Source organism: Clavelina lepadiformis, chromosome 7 (assembly GCF_947623445.1).
Source record: "Clavelina lepadiformis chromosome 7, kaClaLepa1.1, whole genome shotgun sequence".
In the NCBI taxonomy this organism is placed as follows: Eukaryota; Metazoa; Chordata; class Ascidiacea; order Aplousobranchia; family Clavelinidae; genus Clavelina; species Clavelina lepadiformis.
In genome coordinates, this window is record NC_135246.1 from 11,005,965 (window position 1) to 11,024,862 (window position 18,898).

An 18,898-nucleotide genomic window follows, 5' to 3' on the forward strand; every position below is an offset into this window, starting at 1 on the left:
TATCTTTAGTGGCAACTCTTATCTGTAGTTTGCCTCCAGTCAGCTCTTAAGTTACAACTTTTAATTTATTTCAATTATTTGTTCAATTTAACAGACAATTAAAATGTACTTTTTGGGAGACTACTGGGTGGAAAAATATAAAACCAGGGCCAAGAACTCCATCGATTTTTATTTGAGTTTAAATTAGAATTCATAAAGGTATGACGAATAAAGGTGTGGCCAAACTGGATGTCGATGAGGCTTCATCTGACTTCTTATTAAGTTTCATGTTCTTCTCGGGAAGTACAACTAAGTTACTTCTCACAGAAGCATGTTGGCTTACAAATAAAAACTGATAAAATTTTATTTGCAAACTCATAAACGTAATTTCAAGTAATGTACTGAACAAAGCTGAAAGGCAAGCGTATGTATAGAAATATAATCAATGAAAGAATGTAAAATAAAGAAAAAGGAAACTTAAAGGAAAATGTGCAAAGCGTGGTGCTTGCCGCCACAGAGATATAAAGAATTGCAAATCAACAGTGAAACAAAATATTGAATAGAATTATGTGACTTCAGTAACCATATGTTTGCATTTATTGGAAAAATATAAATTTCCTGTCAAATGTCGTAACATCTCGCTTCTCTTAACTGCCTGCAAACAATTTTTTGTCAAACGTTTTCTACGCTACAACGGCTGCGCTACATATCGCTTTTACGTTTATTTCTTTATGACGTGTTTTCCTGTACTAACCAGTAAAGCTGTGTATAGTACTATGATCTCTAACTGCTCTTCACTAAAACAAAATAAGCTCTGTGGCATTTGTTTTCTTTAGAACCAAAAGAAACATAAAAACCAGTCAAAAAATTTTTATGCATAGCATAAAATCACAGCAACAGGTGTTGGTAATTGTAGCCTATTTATGGAAGGTAATAATGAAATAACCAACAAAAAAGCAATTTGGTTACATGAAATTTGGCAATGAATTTTAAATGAAGGCAGAATGTAAATAAAACTTACAGGAAGTTTATCTTATTAAAGTGCAGGTCTTTCAGGGATTCACCCAGAAAACACATGGTAGGTAACAGTACTATAACAAAGGCAATGGTTAGCAAAAAGTTCCCAATCTAAGTAAAGTTAAAAAAAGCAAAAACAGAGAACTAAAAATCGTAGTTATTTACACTTAAACATATCAAAAAGTGTTTAAAATTTAAAAAATATATACCGGTATCACAGTAAACCTACATGCAAAACATTTAACACAAAAATATTCGCTTAGTACAATACATTTTCAGGGACCGTTAAAATAACTTTATCAATGTCTGTAGATAGGCTACGACAACATAAAGTTCAACGAAAAGCAGTATTTTTATAAATCTCCTATTTTACATGATACCTAATTATCATATACGTCAGTTTAACAAGTCTTCATAATAACGGAACACATTCTGATGTTTTTATTTACAAAAATGTTTTTTCTCTTAATTTCAAATGTTCCATTCAGCAATACTTTTCAAGGGGCAGTTGTAATTTCTACAGAAGATACAAGAGACTGTTGACTGATACTAGGGCCAGGGTCTTGAGACAAAGGTGATCGAGACCCTATTAGGTTTTGTGAACTTGGTATGGTATTTCTTGAATGGCGGGTTATTCTCGATGAATGCATAGAACGAGCCTGAATTTGAGACATATCATCGTGTATTGTTGCCAATAGCTGAGAGGCTCGTGAACTACAATACAAATCATGAGCATGAGTCTTTAACATATTTTTTATATAGGCTAAACGAGATTATTGCTTTGATATTTCAATTTAAACCATGTTATGAAAACCTATCACTTAGTCGTAATTCAAATTTAAGTTTTACAGTGATAATTGTACCGGTGTAGCGGCCGTGGGGGGGCTTTTTAGTTTGTCGCTGGTTGGCGCCCTCGGGATGCTCCCAGCACGTGTTGATTTCCGCACTGTACGTTCGTTAACCGCCCATTCGTTTTTGCACTGTCTGCGCGCAGGACATCAGTTCGAGTAAAGCCTTGAATTAAGAAGGTCGTGTTCTTTTCGAGCCTGGTATATAACGTATATCATTGGTGAATTCTGAGATGTAAGAGAAGTATCGTTCTTGCCGAGGTGAGGCTTCGGTTGTGCGAGTCTTGATTGCGTCAACAATTGGCCTGTGGTCAATTAATAACGAAAACTCACGTCCTTCGATGAAATATCGAAAATGTTGCACCGCGAGATAACATGCGCACAACTCTTTGTCAAACACACTGTATTTGATTTGTGCGTCTGTGAACGGTTTGGAAAAAAATGCCAACGGTTTCCAACAACCTTCAATCTCCTGCTGCAGAACCACGCCACAAGCGACAGCAGAGGCGTCGGAAGCAATCTGGGTAGGTGCATCCGGAACCGGATGTGCCAAGGCAACGACTTGTGTTAACTGCCCTTTGATTTTGTTGAACGCCTCTGTCGTGGACTTGGACCAAACGATCGATCTGGTGCTATTGCTCGTCGGTACCAACAATTTGTTCAAAGGGCGTAACGTTTCGGCGCTATTTTTTAAGAAACGTCTGTAGAACGTGACCATACCAAGGAAACGCTTTAACTGGCGAACGACAGTCGGTTTTTCAAATTCAATAATTGCTTGAACTTTTGACTCTAGTGGGAGAATTCCTTCTGCGCTCACACTGTGACCCAGAAATGAGAGCGAGTCGACAGCCAACTGACACTTTTCGGGATTAACAGCAACGCCATGAGCAGATAAACGTTTAAATAATATGTGTAGATGTTGCAAATGTTCCTCGTGATTACGAGAAAACACTAAGACGTCATCAAGGTAAACGAAACAAAATTTTAGATCTCTTGCAATTGAATCCATAAATCGTTGAAAGCTTTGAGCAGAACATTTGAGACCCAGTGGCATTCTTGTATACTGGTATAAATCAAAAGGACAAAGGAAAGCTGTCTTTTCTTTATCTTCGGGGGCAATGGGGATTTGAAAGAATGCCTTTAATAAGTCACACTTAGAGAAGATTGTTGCATCGTGTAACTCACTTGTGAAATCTCGCAGGTTCGGTATTTTGTAACGGTCAAACTTGGTGACAAGGTTGAGATTACGAAAATCACCTAAAATTCTCACACCACCGTTTGTTTTTTTAACCAGGTGCATGAGACTAGACCATGTGGAGTTGCTGGGTTCAATGATGCCTTGATTGATCATTTTAACAAGCTCCTCTTTAGCTACGCGAAGTTTCTCGGGAGATAAGCGCCTCGCAGGGGAATGGACCGGGGGTCCGGTCGTCTCGATTTTATGCTGCACGTTGTGTTTGATTACACGTGACCGTAAAGACGCATCAAATACCTCTGGGTAGACGCTGCGAAATTTAGCCAAAATCTCATCAGATGGTGCGCTGAAAAAGGTGAACCTTCTTTGGCGTCGAAAGTACTTTGCCTGGCCTCGTCAAGTTTAACCAGACGCTTGCCGCCGACGTCAACCAACAAGTTAAAACGTTTCAAGAAATCCGCACCGAGAATCGGATAAGGGATGTCCGCTAAAGCGAAAGTAAATTGAAACTTGCAAGTGAACTCATGAAGACAGACGTCAATGGATTTGTAACCATAATTCTGGATGCGGCTATTTAATTATTCAAGGTGGAAAGAAAACCAGTTTGTTGCGCATTAGCATAACAGGTAAAAGATAAAGGGAACAAAGTAAACTGACAACCTGTGTCGATTAAATACTCGACTTTGGAAGTGGGATCGGTGGCAAAAAACAGATTACTATTGGTTGAATTGTGGTCAAGTCTTGTTGTACTGATGGATCCGCCGTGATTGTGGACGACGCAACAACACCGGCCTAGGCATTTTTTGTAGCATTTTGACGGCTATTCCAGTTGCAAGGTGGCTTGCAGTTAAAGGCTCGATGACCAAACCTAGAATGGTAGAAACACAACCCATGAAAATCGGAGTCCTGCTCGTGACCAGAGTATTCCCTGTTGAAACGGCGACCGAAACTGACTGGGCCAGGTTGTCGAGGACCATGAAAACTGTCACGTTGGTTATCTTCCATGTGCGAACCTCGTGGTGCTTTGGAGAATTGTGGCGCTGAATGGGCGTGGTTGAGGCTGAAGGTCGCACATGCTGTTCTAGTTTGTGTAGTTGCTTGGTAAGCTCATCCAATTTTGTTTCGAATAGTTCATTGATGACACTTTGGCGACTGGTTTTGTAATAGCCATGATCTCGTCCGCCTTAAGCGCAAGTTTGTTTCTGGCTTTCTGGATCGATTTTTAATATTATTTGCGCTTGATAATCCAAACTGTCCAAGAACAACTTGCGCAAGAGATTATACGCCATCTCATCGTCTAAACTGTACGAGACTAAGAGTGATTTCATGTGTTCTAAAGTGTCACTCGGCTTTTTGCCTTGAAAGGTCTTGCTGTCCAAAAGAGCGCTCAAACGTTCATTCAAACTCGGTCCAAACTTATTGAGCAATGCGGCTTTTAAGTCATCGTAAGATGATGATGGACTGCAAAGGACGCTGGCGACACGTCCAGCGTGTGCTGGAAGTGCTAAAACCACGTGATCAAATTTATCGTTATTGGATGAAATGTTAGCCCTTCTAAGTTGAGTTTCTACCAACTCAAACCATAGGTTAGCGCGGCTTGGCCAGAAAGGCGGGAGTTTTACGGCTTTGGTTTCCAAAGAATGGCTAAGTGGTGTCGATTGAACGTCTGGAAGAAACGGGTTGGTTGCTGAAAACTGGACAGAGCGACATGGTGTCGGACGGTGAGTTAAATTTCGCGGCAAATCGAGCAGGGAATCAACTCAGAAGTCAATTAAAGTATTATCAACACTTTCCGACTGAGGTGGCTCAGACACGCCAAAAGCTAAATCGCAAGGAACATTGCTGCAGGACGGGGCGTGCGGCGAAGAAGAAACCTGGGCACGGCCCTGAATATGCTGTAAAGTAGAAAAGTTACCTTGCATGGGTTGTAGGTAGGACATTTCTTCAAAGTTGTAGTCGGAAATATTTGTAAACGAACGTACAGTGCGGAAATCAACACGTGCCGGGAGCATCCCGAGGGCGCTAACCAGCGACAAACTAAAAAGCCCCCCAACGGCCGCTACACCGGTACTCAGGACTTAGAAGTATGATCATCACCTTTGATGATGACTGTGCGATCTTGAAGTTCCAGGTTCTTCAGTCAGCGTTTGAAGAGCTGTATTTAGCTCCTTGGGAGGTTTCATGAAAGTATTTGCTATCTTTTGACTTAACCCATGTACATACTCTGAAACTCCCTCTCTGTTTGAATTAATTATAATTATTATTGAAACAAAAATCTATAAAACCTAAAATTTTCTTCTGATCTATAGCATAAAATGTAAGTAAATAAAATGAGTTTGCAAATATTGATGGTAAATGGTGTAAAAATACTAACATCTTTCCTGGTAAGCCAACATGCATACAATGTTTCCATCCCTCCAGAAAAGCTGGCGATAGCTTGTGGTTCTTTGTGTAATATTTTATTGCATGTATCAGTTGAGGCTCATCTCTGCATATATGCAGCAATTCCCTCTCTGCAGCGTGGTCAAAACTTAGGTAACCTAAGGCTATAGCAGCTGTTCCTCGAACCTGCTCCAAAAACATGTAGTGTATTTTATATACTAAGTTATTTAACACTTTATCTGCAGGTAATATATTTCTTAGTTAAGAAGAACTTTTAAAAGGGTACACATATTCTTTTTGTGTTTAAGAAAAACAACCTCTTTTGAATCCTTTTACATAAAGAAGTTCGTATTGTTCTAGTTCTATGTGCTAGTTATTTATTTCCTTTTTCATCCAATTTAGCAAAAAAATATGAAAAACCTTTCATACTTCTGTAATACATTCTTTAATGGCAAAAAGTGGCAATGAAACTGGAAAGTACTAACCTGTTCATTCTGAAGTTTGAGAAGATTGCATAAGTGTTGAACAACCTTAATTGATACCATAGCTGATGGAACTCCTTTCAAGAAAAATTGATTTTCAATAATGTATTTACTTAAATTAAATAAAAAAATGATCATTACCCAAACTTTTACTGTACAGTACTAAGTACACTTAATCAAAAAAATTGATTCTATGGGCCAGAACCTGCTCTAGTATGCGCAAGTCTTGCAATGCAATCAGCTGCTAAGGCTCTTGTAGCATCGTTAGTTGTTTTTTCCAAACGATCAACGAGCACCTTTATACCTTCTGCTGACGAAATTGCTGGTTCTTTGTCGGGTATCACACGTGACAAAACAACTACCTGATAATAAATCATAATTTTATTTAGTCAAAACAGAAGTTTTGGTTCCAAATATCAGAACAATCACAGAAGCAACAAAAATATCCATCTATTGGGAAGTGAATGGTAGCTGGTAACCATAAGTGAAGTGGTAAAAAAGTATTTTGAGTTTAAGTCATGAAAAGAATTTGATCGGTTTGAAGATAAAAAATTTTCAAATCATTGTTGGTAAATATAATTAAAATTTTCAGTCCCAATGTACATTACCGACCTGAAAAGCTGTATTAATTGCTGCTATGTCATCTTTAGATTCTAAAAAGGGAGCAAAGTTATACCATCTGACACTTCCACAGTCTGCAATTTCTTTCTGTTGTGGAACACTGTTGAATGAGAAGATTGCCAATGCTGTACTGGCTAGTACTTTAACTTTGTCATTATTGGAGTAGAGTAGTCTGTAAAAATTTGGCAAAAGTTGATTAGATTTCTTACGACAACATGTCAAAGTCAGATGAATTACATGTACATTTTATGTTTGACGATTACAACTATAACGGCAAAGGTAATGGTTTGATCGCAATGCGCACTTTATCATGTGAAGAAAGCTAAAGTCAGGGTTTTCACGAAGGCTTGCAATGTTTTCTTGATGCCCTGGATAAAAATGCAAGTAAATACAATATTAAAGCAATACACTATAAACAAAATTACGGGAAACACATGCTTAATGCCAGTAAAAACTAAAAAAATGTAAATAGGTTTCGGTGCTTTAAATTCGATTGCTGTTATAACCTCAAGTCATTATGCTTCTGACCTAAACCTTTCACTTTTATTCTTCACAAACTTCCATTGGTGTAACAAACCTCATGTACTGTCAGTCTAAATTTTCCTGCGAAATACGTGCAATACTCTGGCTTGGTTAATTCAGCCAATAAATTGAAGAAAGTTAAAACTAAAATAACGGTTAAACTGGCCTGTATTGCTTAAAAACAAAGAATTGCTAACTACGTTCCTTTTCTACTGGTATAAAACTATTGATATATGGTCTGAATTATGGTACATCTGTATTTACTCATGGTAAAAAAACAACTTTACTTAAGCACTGATTGCGTACCTAATGCAATAGCACCAAGTGTGATAGCTGATTCAACCTGGATCAGCTCAGCTTTAGAATGTGCCATTAATGCCACAAGAAATTTCAGACCTCGTGATTGAGCAATGACAGTTTGATTTTGGGTATTAGTCACAAAACCTAAACAATAAAGGAACATATGTGAGGTCTGTCTTGTGATTATAAGAATAAATATTAATGCAAACACAGTTAAATAAAGGGATTTACTAATTAATAAACATGAACGATTAATTTCTTTACAACATGTTGAATAAATTTGTACCAATTCCAATACAGAGATGTCGTAAAGTTTGTATGACCGATGTAACCACATTCGTATTGGACGATCTAAGTTGACGCACTAATGGCTGAATTCCGTTTGAATCAGCAATTTCTTTTTGTTTGTTATGGGCTCCTTGGGCTAACACACCTATAACATAAAATCTTAATATTTAAGAAATATTCACACCTTTAAACGCCTTTTCCTAGAAATCAACAAAATACTGTTTTGACAAAATTTTAGTTTAATTATAAAGAATTGCAAAGAAGTGTACCCAGTCCAGCTGCGCCAATAGAATTTAAATTGTCTGCTGATGAACCTGCAACTCCGAGGAACTCAATAAGCATATTTACCCCTGAAAGAAATGTTGATTATTTTCTTTGAATCATTAGTGGTAAAATTTGAAGATAAAAATAACAAAAGTTCTCTCACATGTACTTCACATTATGCTAAAAACCACAGGCCATTGAACGTTTACTTTATGCTGTACCCATTTGGGAAGCCATGAATCTTTTCTCGTTAATATCGTTGCCAGCCAATGACCAAAGAGTAAGTGATATTGCTTCCTGAAGAGATAAGGCTCTGCTTTTCTTGAGTATTTGCATTAATGGCATAACAGCCCCTTCATCCAAAATCCTTTTGGTGGCATGAACATTGTTAAGAGACAAAAGATAGAGAGCCTAACAATAAAATTATAGAGTAACATTAAAACTATGAGAAAAATTACAAGGAAAGTTAATAGTTTAATGTACAAAACATAAAGACAAAGAAAATTCTACACAACACTACATTACAAATCAAAATATTCAATTAATACTTGGGATTCCTACATTTATGGCAGTTGTTTGCAAATCTCTGTATTTATTTGCCCTTGACACCATTATCAGTGGAGAAGCACCACCAGCGTCAATGCACATAGTTTGATTTTCAGCATTATTTTCCACAATTTTGCCAATAGTTTTTGTGAGAGCCATCAGCAGTTGTACACAAGTTTGAAATTGAGGGTGTTCAAACAGGCTGTGCAAAGCTTCAAACATCCCTGGTGTACCACTGAGAGCATTCTGCAAAGACTTAGAAACTGATGCTATGTTTCCAGCAGTGAGAACGGCATTTGCAAGAGCATCCACTGGCACTTTGTCAGGCTTGTTCAAAATTTTTACACAAATCTGTGCAAAGCCAGCATCGTTGACCTGTGCCGCCAGTTCACCCGATGATGCTGTTATTTCTCTGATGGTATTCAATGCTGGGGTATAGGCACCTTTTAGCCCACGATTAATTAATGACAACAACACTTTTATACCACCAGCCTTTGAAAATTGATCAGGCACAGAAGTGTAAGGAATGATGTTGTTCAATATACCAACGTTTAAAGATTTGACATTGTCACCGCATGATGATTTACAAACCTATAAGACAAAAGTTATGCGATTGTGATAAAAATAGAAATAGCTTGTATGATGGATCAGTGCTACCGTACTTTGACAATGGCAGATATTCCTCCAGTTTTTACAAAGGGTTCCCAGTGTGGATTATCACATTTGATTTCACTTTCAGAATCTTTTGTCAGCCGGCCTAGGATTAAAGCTGCCTGCAGGTTTCAACAGAAAAAAAGTTTTTGACTTGAACATTTTCAAAATATTTTTCTGGTAATACATAATTTATTTCACCCATAAACCCATTCCAATTTTTACCTTTTCTGCCTCATTGTCTGTATCTGCTGATAAAAATTTTATAATACGCTTCCAAACGTCTAAATCTGCATGATTCATTTCTATAAAATGGTGCAGCAACTCAAGATTCTCAGTCATGGCACATATTTCAACAATTCCATGATTCAAATTATCGATTGCATTCACTCTGGCACCTGGATAATTAAAACAAAATTACTGGTGAATTACTTATTATAATTGCGAACTGCAAGTTGTCGATGACAATATTCATAATCTAAGCTGCCTGGACAAACAACAAATAAATTTAATTTCATCACATACCTAACTGTATAAGTTTTTCAACACTTTTTGTTTTATTCTTTTCAACTGCGAGCAGCAGAGGCGTTCGCATAAACTTATCTTTGGTTTCAACTTCAAGATATTCCTCATTGGTAGTAACATACTTTTCAATGGACATCAAAAGCTCTCGATCAGCAGCAACACAGTGGTGAATGGCAGTCCATCCATCATCATCAAATTCGATGTCCATTCTGGCAGCTTTGCAGCAGTTATCGCATATGTATTATAAAATAAGGCGCATATCTACTACCAGTCCTATGTACTAAAAATAAGGTCCTAATTATAAATTATATACATATTAACTTAGGAACATTTAACTAGTTCAATTATGTCTCATGAGTAATAATTTTCATTGAAACTACAATTTCCAAATGTTCTAAAATGCAGATGCAGAAATTGTTTACAATTTTGTTCAATTACCAATTCAATTCTATTATTATTTGAGTGTAAAGAGGTACAGTATATTTCAATAAAGAAAGCAAACATTTCAGTACAGTAGTACATGCTAAAGAACCCAATTCAAGTTAGGGTCACCTAGTAAAGCTGTAACTTGACACTCATTAAAGTATATGTCTTTTCAATTGGCACGTTGTTACTTCACTTAACATTCCATGTCCAAGAAAAGGAATAATCAATTTTTGTTTACATGCTAAACAACAGAAGTAATTATGAGACATATTCAGAATTATAATGCATACATTTTGGTTGTTGTAACTGAGAAATCTATTTCAACCTAAGCTTTTTTCATATAAATATTCATCAAATATAAAATTTTAGTTGAAAGCAAAAAATGCGTTCAGAATTGTTAAATAAGAACCTATGCTTTGTACTGAATATACTTTCTTCATTAAATTATTGCTAATGATTCAAATAAGGAAACCTTATATATATGCACTCATTTTAGGCAGAAACTTTAAGACTTATTAGGCACAAATCATATTACAAATATTAAGTTTTATTTGTTGATTCTTATTTAAGTGAGTCATGGGTGTGAAGCAGGATGGACTAAGTTTAGAGAGTTATAGGATGTGTTGCTTGCAAATAACATGCACGATCAGCTGAAAGGTCTTGTTTTTATAAGACATGCATCTGACTAGTCACAATATTTGCCTATGAGTTTGAAGTCTTGACATTGAAACTGGAGGAAAAAATAAGGTAAAGAAAATGGAAAAGTTAAGATGAATTGTGGGTTAAAAATAAATTTAAAAGGAGACGGAAACTGTGGAAATTTCATAGAGGCGAAACCAACTAAAGTGGAGAAAAAGGGATATTTATTATGGTTGAAGAAGTTGGAAAGGAAAGTCAGCAGCTCAAAAGGAAGACCTCAAATTCAAATGTCTTCGAACCAGATAATCAAGCACAAACTGCATAACTGGAAGCAAAAAAGGAAGACAGCAAGGTTTTAGAGAATTGGAGAAAGCAATTGAATTATTTTAAAAGGGTAATCAAACCCTAATTTTGGGGAAAACGACGTCCTACAAATAAATGTATTGTTGTATTTTGTTGATTCTTAACTTCAGAAAGTATTGTCGCTGACTAGAAATTATAATTTTAAAACTAAATAAATATATTTATTAAAATAAAGGTAGTAACAATTATTGAATCGGTCAAACAAATGTTACAGAAAAGTATATTTAGATACACAAATACTGTATATTTAGTCAGAAATGACATCATCCATTTCTGCAGGTATGTGACATACTAATAAAAATTACATGACATAAGGAATGTTAAAAAGGGCAGATGATAAGGGTTACATAATTAGCTAACACCTTCACTAGTATACTTGATCTGAATAAAAAAATATTGATATTGATACACTACCACATACTGGCTCATGGATCACATTAAACTAATAAAGCATCAGACATATAAATCCATGCAGGAAGTTTTCCTTGTAAGGTCACCATGGCAAACACCTCAACATGGTAACAGGAATACCATCTCCTGGTAATATTCTAATTACTTTGAAATGAGTACTTAAGTACCATGACTGATTGACTGTGGCATTTGCACCACCACTTATATATGAACTGCAATACCGCGAGAGGACTACAAGAATTAAGACAACTAAGCAAGCCGTATACCATAGACATTTCAAGTTCCCCTAATTCTCTTAGTCCTCTTGCAGTATTTAGAGATTTCCTTTGTATACTGTATGTGGTATATAGAGTATGGTGTAATATGTTAATCTATATCCTCTATGAGGAAAGTCGTGCAAAGGACTCTTTGCACCACCTAAATCCGGCGAAGATTCCCTATCGCTCAAGACCTGGATATCGAGCTTTTCTTTGTGCAAATTTTGATTGCCCCATACTTTTTATTTGTTTTTTGATTTTTTGTATTGAATTGTCCAAATTTTGAACTGTTTACCAGGTTCACTGAACATGAGCAAACATCGTGAATACCTGGTCCAAGTTCATTACAACGGTGTCACCACTGGGTATCAAACACGGAACTTTGGAAAACCAGTGCTCTAATCACTCGGCCACCAAGCCGACATTCTGTCAAACAAATAAGAGCTGCTTCATAAGGTAAAACATGCACAGATGCTTGCACAACAAACTTCAAACTAACACTCATCATGGAGGTTAAACCGCTCATTGCTTTCATTATAGAAAGAAACATACAAAAGCCACGATTCACTCAACATTACACATTAACATAAATAAAATCCCAGCTTTTCATGCCTACAATGCTTTCTATCGATCCAATAGGAACCCAGCCTCAATTACACCATTTATCATATCATTAAGCTCTGGTTATGTGTAAAAGCTACATATAATTTTCTTTATTACATAGCATTCTCTGGAAGTGCATTAACTTCAATGCAAACTGGAAGACAATGCTATGAAAAATCTTTCTATTTAAAATAAATCGACCCCATTTTTTCACTATTACAGTGGAAGAATTTTAAAATAAGCTGATGGTTTAAAACTAAAGCTTGTATCACAATTATGATTGTTATTCATCAGTGAAGATATCACAAAATATGGTTTTTTTGAAAATTTTTATGACTTTTTAATTTTTGAATTTATAAATAAAAATTTAATCATGTTTATACAATTTCAATCTCTTTTCAAGTAGGACCGAAAATCAAAAAAACAGTTTGTTTTAAAGCACAAAAACAGCATCGTTAGATTGCTTCTCAAAATACATTCAAAACATTTTTCAAACTAAAACATTTTGATATTATACTGATAAAATGTTAATGAAAATCTATCAAACTTACAGGCGCCAGAATTATTTTTGACAGGATGGGGGCCAAATTCCAAACAAGGCACAATTCGAATGTTATTTTAGTTGCAAATTGTAACGTCTCGGATTCATGGCATTCTATTACAAAAGAAATATGATTGATTTTTTTATCAGTGTTTTTGCACATATCAATATATGTAGGCTATGTATCAATGCATAGACAAATCATTAGTTTTTAGGGGCACAAATAATGAATAGGCAGAAATTTCACACAAAATACCAAGCTACAAGATCGAGTGATGTAGAAACTTCATCTTTTTTATGATTACACAGTAATTGTATTGCACAATTACTGTGTAATTGTATTACCAACAGCCTGTTTTATTGCTGTTTTCAAATCATAAATTGTACATTATGCCTCCCTGTGCCTTTGTGGTTGTAAAAAATGCAAGGGGCAATGCACGCCTTTGCCCAGCCCCCTCTTCCGGCGCCCCTAATTAAGCCGTACCAAAGATTGTGCCAAGTTGAGAGTTGGTTGAATTAAATCACTGATTTTAGGCTGCTATTATTTTCATGCTTGCATCTGCAGACAAAACGGCTGCTAAAATTTTTAAAAGGCCAATGCTATTGTACCGTTTACATTTTTTTATTTACTGTGTAGAGCATAAAAAATTACGAATTATGTCAATCTTGTTACAACCCGTTAATGTAGGCTGCTATGGTACCGGAACCTTTCAAGTTTTTACAGATTTCGTTTATACTGCTGTTATTTTATAGTTTACCCTTACGGTAAGATTGAGCTTAGTAAAATGATAAAAATCAGGCTAACTAGGTTAAAAGCTGAACAAAATAAAACGTTCTTAACGTATAATATATAGCTGTATAGCTCACTAGCTGTAAGCTAACAAGTTGCTGAAAGTTCGCAACCCCTTAGAAAGACATCCTGCGTTTGCGTTGTCAGAGGTTACGGGGCATTCCCTAACACAAACCAGCAAACGTGACATCGACATGCAATGGAAAAGATATGTATGCTTGAGCCAAGCAAGCGGAGAGCTCTAGTCTAGGGTTTAGTCAGCTTTAGTTCATATATTTTGTCAGCTTGGTAGCCGAGTGGATAGAGCGCTGTGCTTGAAATAATGCGACCAGTGTTAAATACCTAGTGACTTTATAGCCTTCCTCCTAAATAAAAAAGTTAGAAAAACATCCTGCTTTTGACTTCTGTGAAAAGTTAACAAAGCTGCTTGAGATATGTTGTGGTAATGGTATTTTGTTGCAGTATCCTTATAGCAGAGAGTAGCTTTTTTCCAAAAACGTGCAAATTGGGAAATCTCTCATGTTTATGATACGTGGGAAACACACTCATGCTCCAATTGTGTTCTGTAGGGTAAATGGGCTTGTGTGTTTTCAGGCATCAGTAGAGACCAGAACTTTATCTTGGTTATGGATAGTGTTTAGCTTGTGAAGAGTTATTAATGTTTAATAGAATGTTTAATGATTAGTAATAGGGAGTTCGTTTTAATTACGAATTGTAGCTGTACATTATACGGACACATCGTTTATATATGTACTACCGATGGTATTGGAGTATGTTCTACTTTTGGGCCAAATATTTTTATTGTAAAATATTTGATTGACAGTCTGCTTATTCAGAAATTGCAATATTTTGAAAATTTTAGTGATAAATCTGCATACTTCTGCTGATTAAATTATCGTTGTTTGAACCAAATGGCCTTATTGGCAAGTACTGCAGCCCATGTTGGTGAAATATGTGAACCGTTTACTTTGGGTCAATGGAAGTTTATTGCTCACAAAAATCATATACTTAATTCTCAAGAAGTGGAAGCGTGAGTTAAAGGGCATTTTTTTGAAAACTTCAAAGATATATCATTTTTTTGTTTAACGACATATACCTCGGAACCTTAAGTCACTTTATGTTATTTACAGATTGTGCAAAAACCTTGAGATACCACAAATACCAGAAATGACTTTTGGCCACAATAAACTTCAGATTACACATGCCCAAGGCTTCCAGATAGAATTTAATGCTACAGATTCCCTTCAAAGAGTTGACAATAAGCATGACCTCATGAAAGTTGCTGTAGCCAAGGAATGGAATGAAAGCAGGTTCAGTATTTATATGACAACAAGATGAATATCAAAGAGTTATTTTATGTGTGTTTATTCTAGGATAGTGCTCCACAACCAGTGTGTAACAAGACGATGCCAGGTGTGTCAAAGTATAACTGGTTGTAGCTTACTTTTTAATAAAGAAGGTATTTTATCACCTTCAATGCAAAACGGTGTGATTGACAAATCTGGATAAAACACGCCTTTCAGTGAAAACTCACATCTTGATTTGAGTAACTTTTCTTGCACAACCTGCATATCTCCTGTTGGTAAAGCTATTTCTTTCTTTAGCGGAGTAAGCCAGCACATGGTGTGATCGATAACAACTCAAAATAGTTACAAACAATAACTTATATCTTTTGAGCGCTAGGCCAAACATTTGGAGATTTTGCTCATTAAAGTAAGCACAAATATCTCATTGAAACAAAAAACAATGTGTTTTTTGTATTCCTTATATCAGGGGTCGGTACCCTTTTTCGCACTACGGACCGGCTTACATCAGGCATTATTTTGTGGATCGGTTTTCAATAAAATAACAAATGTTTGGGACATACAAATTTATTACAATTCAACAGTCCCATGACATGAATCCTCACTGTCTCAAAAAGCTGCTATTACAAAACTAGACAACACATTATCGAAAAACAATATCCATTGTTACGACTACAGAACCAATTAGGATGATTAAGGTTGTTCACTTGAATCTTGTTGGCAACGGGCCCCATGCTTATAAAACATTCTTTCTGTGCTACTAATGCATTTTTTCTGCGCGGCCCAGTAAAACTTTCTCATGAATAGGCACTAGGCCATGGCCTGGTGGCTGCCGACCCCTGCCCTATATGATTAGGGATACTTTTTTAACTGAGGTGTGCCACCACATTTTGAAAGTTGATTAGTGTATCACAAGTGAAAGAAGGCTGTGGAGCACTGTTTTAGCTTGTGGAAAATATTAATATTAAAAATTTTAGCTGCCTTAGTTTGTGTGGAAAATATTAAAGCTAGTCTATTCTGTTATAGAAAAAATAATGAATTTATCAAGGAAACAGTAAAACCATTTGACTGGACTTTCACCACTGATTATAAAGGTACTGTGAATGATCCACAAAATATCGTCAAGGTAAGTACAGTATAAACTATACTTATTGTATCATAAAATGATTTTTGTTTGACTTAACATATCCATGCAGTATTCTGTGAAAGCTTAGGGAATTCCTGTATTACAGGGCTTGTCAAACTTTTTTGTTCTGTGACCTCATTTTAGAAAAGAAATTTTAATGCAAATCTTTGGTGGGTAGCTTATAGGTTAATGATATTAAAGCAATAATCGTTCTATCACAAATCTCAAGTGGCATTTTTGTCTATGGCCAAATCATACAAATGCACACAATCCACAAAAAAGTAACAGTAAGTAATAAAAGAACTGCGTAATGGAAACAGTTAAGCAAATATAAAATTAACAAAAATTATGAAAAAAAACAATTCAATTTGTAGAAGTTGAATTTGTTTCACGACCCCAAATGCAGGCTTGCAACCCATAGTTGGAGAAGACCTACTAGAGCAGACCAAGATTAAAACATTTTGCTACAACGGAATGCTTCTGAAAAACTCAATATTTTGATCAGTTATTTGATTTAATTTTTTCCTGCAGGTGCTAGAAACCACTGAACGCATTAATGTTCAGCGATTGAAAATGAAAGAAAAAATTTTATACTTTGAAGAAATGACCCTATTTGAAGATGAATTAGCCGATAATGGTTGCGCCCAACTGACAGTCAAAATAGTAAGTCAATGTATAGAGTTATTGGTACGTGAAACATTTGATGCATTACCAGGAAAGTGTTTCTGCAAGCTAAACTCGGCAATAGTTCAAGTTACCAAAGTTAACTTCATGATCATGATGCAAGTGCTTATAATGCTTCAAATATCAACCATCATAAAATGCTCATAAAATGATCGATCAGGTTTAAACCCATTGTCTATTTTCTAGATTCCAGGTAATAGTATGTTTTAATTATTTGCAGCCTCTTTTCTTTGCAGCGTTGCAAAATATATTTGTTAATTCACAGAGGGTAATGCCATCTTGCTTCTTCTTGCTGATGCGATTTTATCTTCGTGTGGATGGGGTTCTATCAAGAATACATGACACAAGATGGTATCACGAATTTGGAACTAATCATTTAATTAGGGAATATACTGAAAAAGAAAAGGTCATTAAAGAAATGAGGGTAAAAACATCGTTATTTCTTATGTAAACCTTTTTTATTGTGTCAGAAAGATATTCATTGTATCCTAACCATACAATGTATCATAACCTGCATTCTGCATCAATACTCTTTTCCATACATTTTAGCACATATCGCCTGCAGTATTGACAGATGCAAATGCAATGGATCAAATTTTAGACCTCAAGCAAGAAATATTCGAGAAAGTTGTGTTTGGAAATACAGATAAACAATCGTTAGATTCTAGAGAATCCAACTCTAAGTATATGCATACTGCTTTACCAACAGATACTTCAGCAAGCGGCAGTTAGTTTCAACAGCATGATAATTCTGCCCACTGCACAAAGTGCGCTTATGATTGACTGCACCCCAAAAAGTAATTCCTGACATGCTGCAACCTGTGCCATTGAGCTATTTTTAAGCTGCTGGTTATTGAAGCCGTTTGTGTTATTCTTCCGTTTATTTAGAGCAGTGGTTCCCAACCTTTTTTGCTGCTCGTACCCCTTTGTCAGGTCAGAGCATTCTTCGTACCCCCAAAAAAATTCTGATGGAATTTTTCATATATATATATTGCTAAATTAAATTGCTTTTATGGCTCAATTCGTATATAGCTCAAGGATCTTCGTACCCCTTGATGTTCAATCTCGTACTCCCAAGGGGTACGAGTACCCCCAGTTGGGAACCACTGATTTAGAGCATTCATGTTTGCTTCCCATCGATCACACTAATAACTTTAATCGTTGCAAGCGAAGCAACTGTTTCTTCTATTCTATTTTTTTACATAATTTATAACAAACCGACATATTTCTTATGTGTTGGGAGGCAAATAAATTTGATGTACGGGTGTACAGTGTACGCATTTTACTTGATCGTGACTTTAAAGTTGTTAGTTTTTACACGCATGGTTCTTAGCCAGTGGTACACGACGCCTATGTCAGTTGACACGAAGTAATACATCAGCAATTTTGGTTTTATGATGTCAGCGACGGAAACGGTAATGAAATTGTTTCTAAGCAACGCATTATTTAAGGAAAACTTGGATTAAACACGTAATGTTAGAGCTAGATGATGTACTGTACCATACTGAAGGTAAAGCTAATAATTAAGAAAACAAGACAGTAGAAAACATATTTATTAATCCGATGTTTTCATCCATACTACAACCATTGTCAATATCTCCAATTTATATAGTTATAAATATCGCCGTATGGTTACTTTTCTATTAATCTCATAGGATTAACAAATCTATTTCGACTCTCACAAAGTTATGTGGTCTGATTTCATGAAAAGTTGAAATCTGAGAGTAGACAGACAATGCGTCGGCCCTTACAAATTGAACTTAGGTCTATGGTATTGTGAAAAAAGTTCCTGAAGATTTGTTCGAAATTCCTCTATACTTTAAAACACCAAAGCTAGTAGCGTCTAAGCCTGCGACCGTCTGCGTTGCTGAAAGATGAAGATGCCATAAATAACGAAGGCTATATCTGACTCCACATATTGTTGAAGGTTACAAGTTCATCTGGGCATTGCACATGCTCAGCAGAACAGTCAACAAATGAAAAACTGATAAGTCAAAGTCTAGTACTATCTACTGTGTTGTAAACATAGTTTTTTAGAACACAAACAGAAAGATTTTGGATTGAAAAAAGTGACTCATCCACACCCTGGCAAAGAAGACCCAACCATGAAAAATGGATTTTCAAGATTAAACCG

The 18,898-nt window shown here is 35.9% G+C and overlaps 2 protein-coding genes across 2 annotated transcripts; one reads left to right on the forward strand and one right to left on the reverse strand.

The window, feature by feature from the left end:
- Positions 1–834: 834 nt before the first annotated feature.
- LOC143465919 (uncharacterized) lies at positions 835–9,905 on the reverse strand. Its single transcript, XM_076964444.1, has 15 exons — positions 9,621–9,905; positions 9,321–9,493; positions 9,107–9,217; positions 8,460–9,035; positions 8,120–8,309; positions 7,904–7,984; positions 7,633–7,779; positions 7,353–7,490; positions 6,829–6,892; positions 6,516–6,696; positions 6,109–6,265; positions 5,907–5,980; positions 5,414–5,607; positions 5,137–5,277; positions 835–1,710 (listed from the first exon to the last, which is right to left on the reverse strand). The coding sequence occupies exons 1-15, from the start codon at positions 9,826–9,828 to the stop codon at positions 1,494–1,496; spliced, it is 2,652 nt and encodes an 883-aa protein (XP_076820559.1). The 5' UTR covers positions 9,829–9,905; the 3' UTR covers positions 835–1,493.
- A 4,521-nt stretch (positions 9,906–14,426) lies between these two features.
- On the forward strand, positions 14,427–18,031 carry LOC143465937 (TIP41-like protein). The gene is made up of 6 exons (XM_076964472.1): positions 14,427–14,680; positions 14,781–14,960; positions 15,981–16,080; positions 16,612–16,743; positions 17,030–17,188; positions 17,314–18,031. Exons 1-6 carry the CDS (start codon positions 14,562–14,564, stop codon positions 17,494–17,496), a joined length of 873 nt encoding a protein of 290 aa, XP_076820587.1. The 5' UTR covers positions 14,427–14,561; the 3' UTR covers positions 17,497–18,031.
- Positions 18,032–18,898: the final 867 nt, after the last annotated feature.